This window comes from Euprymna scolopes, chromosome 33, assembly GCF_053919585.1.
Source record: "Euprymna scolopes isolate OS-2025 chromosome 33, ASM5391958v1, whole genome shotgun sequence".
Lineage (NCBI taxonomy): Eukaryota > Metazoa > Mollusca > Cephalopoda > Sepiida > Sepiolidae > Euprymna > Euprymna scolopes.
The window spans coordinates 68,345,936-68,347,921 of record NC_136514.1 but is presented as its reverse complement, the minus strand read 5'-3'; the positions used below and the strand labels follow the sequence as shown (position 1 = coordinate 68,347,921).

General features: G+C 37.1%; 1 protein-coding gene across 1 annotated transcript; it reads right to left on the bottom strand.

Annotated features, from left to right (window-relative positions):
* Positions 1-1,202: 1,202 nt before the first annotated feature.
* On the bottom strand, positions 1,203-1,772 carry LOC145258060 (uncharacterized). The gene has a single exon (XM_080115785.1). It carries the CDS (start codon positions 1,770-1,772, stop codon positions 1,203-1,205), a length of 570 nt encoding a protein of 189 aa, XP_079971911.1.
* Between the last annotated feature and the right edge of the window lie 214 nt (positions 1,773-1,986).

Sequence of the window (1,986 nt, the reverse complement as noted above, 5' to 3'; positions counted from 1 at the left end):
AACTTGTAACTATCATAATCACGTTGATACGAGAAATACTCACACATTGAATTATCTGATAATTATATTAATAACACGCAACTCAATAAGTTCCGAATCTAACATATAAATAACTCCACAAACTCACTTTCGCCGAACTTAAATTGAAGTTGTGTAAGACACAAAAAGAGTTGAAGAAATCAACGGCATTTACCATTTTTCAACGAAAAAGGCTATCTTCAAAATTTACATCGTGTTTGTTCACAGTCGATAAATAACAACAACGCGTCGGCGATCCAGATTGTCGTTCAAAAATCTAATGGCACAGAATTAAACTGACTGAAGATGATGGAGTTCTGCACTAATCATTATTGTTTTTTTTTTGTTTTTTTCTTTCCCTCAACTATTTTTCCAAAGTCATAACCTAAAACAATTTTCCTATACAAAAAAAACAAACAAAAAACAAAACAAAACAAAAACAAAAACACAATGAATACATATCTGAAGATATAAAGAACTTAAAGCATAAAAACGTTTTCTAAAATTACTGGATTTGGCATTAAAAAAACGCGGAAAAAGTTATGTTGCTGGTATATAGTGAGGTGCGTTAGCATCACTATAACATAAAATATCTTATCGCGGGGTGTTCAGCCTTCACGTGAGTATGTTTGTAACATGATGAAACAAAAAAAAAGCCGATGGTATGATTAGGAACAAATAAGATAATCAGTCTCTGTTACATGGCGATACACATTTATTATGAAGACACACGCTTACACACATAACGACAATTTAAACATAATACATAAAAGGTTAGAATTTAAAGTATGATAACTGAAACGGGTGGGAATGATGCTCATTTCTCAATTTTGAAAGTCACTCTGTTTCCCTTCACTCTGCTACTTCTGGTCGTTAATCTCGTGAGAAGTCACGAGAATTTAAAGTCTACGACTCAGCCAAGGGGTATGCTGAATCTGCTGAAAATCTTCTGACGTTTGGAAATTGTTTCCTCAGAAGTGATGTGGTTCATTTGGAATATCTCGAGTCATTTGCTGTAGGTATCTACAACAATGAGAGAGGATTGTCCATTTATGCGGCCGCAAAGTCTATTTGGAAGCGTGACCAAGGAGAATGAAGAACTGATTTTCGAGGGAATTTAGCTGACGTTTAGCTGGCGTTTAGCTGACGTTTAGCTGACGTTTAGCTGCTTATCCATTTTATGGTCAATAAACGTAACCACGTAACTTCATGCGACTGATGCTTTGGTGTCCGAAATCGAATTGTTTTAAGATGCTGTTTGGCAATGATGAGGGAATGATGACTCGTTTAGCAAGGAGACGTATACCATCAACCTCTAATAAGGGAGATTTCCGTTGAAAGAATGGTAGTACCTCTTTGTTTAGGGGTACTGCTGGACACTTGGTACGTGGATAGTGGATGACTTTATGTAGTAGAGTGTCAGAAGTTGTGGCTTCTTTAATCATGTCAGGAGTGACCGTTAGTTCCCTTATCGTAGCTGTGAGCGTTGAAGAGATTTCTGACTCCAGGGATATTGCTGCAACAACAGAGTCTTCAGATAGTTTTTGGTGTGTAGTAATGAGTCTTGACAGGACATCTGCGTGTCCAATTGAATTACTTGAAAGGTTCTTTATTGAGAAATTGTAGTCTAATAATGTGGTAGCCCATTGTTGTAGTTGATTGGCAGTATACACTGGGATACCCTTCTTTGATCCAAAAATGCTCACCAAAGGTTTATGCTCCGTAACCACTGTAAAGTGACGTCCATAGATCATTTTATGGAACTTCTTTATGACATATATTATTGCCAAAGCTTCTTTCTCGATTTGACTGTAATTCCTTTCTGCAGGTGTCAATGACCTAGATGCATGAGCGATAGCTTTCTGACTGCCACCAGGAAAAAATGTGAGAGATCATGGCTCCAACGCCATAGTCAGAAGCGTCGGAAAACACAATAACGTCCAAAGATGGATTATAGTGAATCAGGAG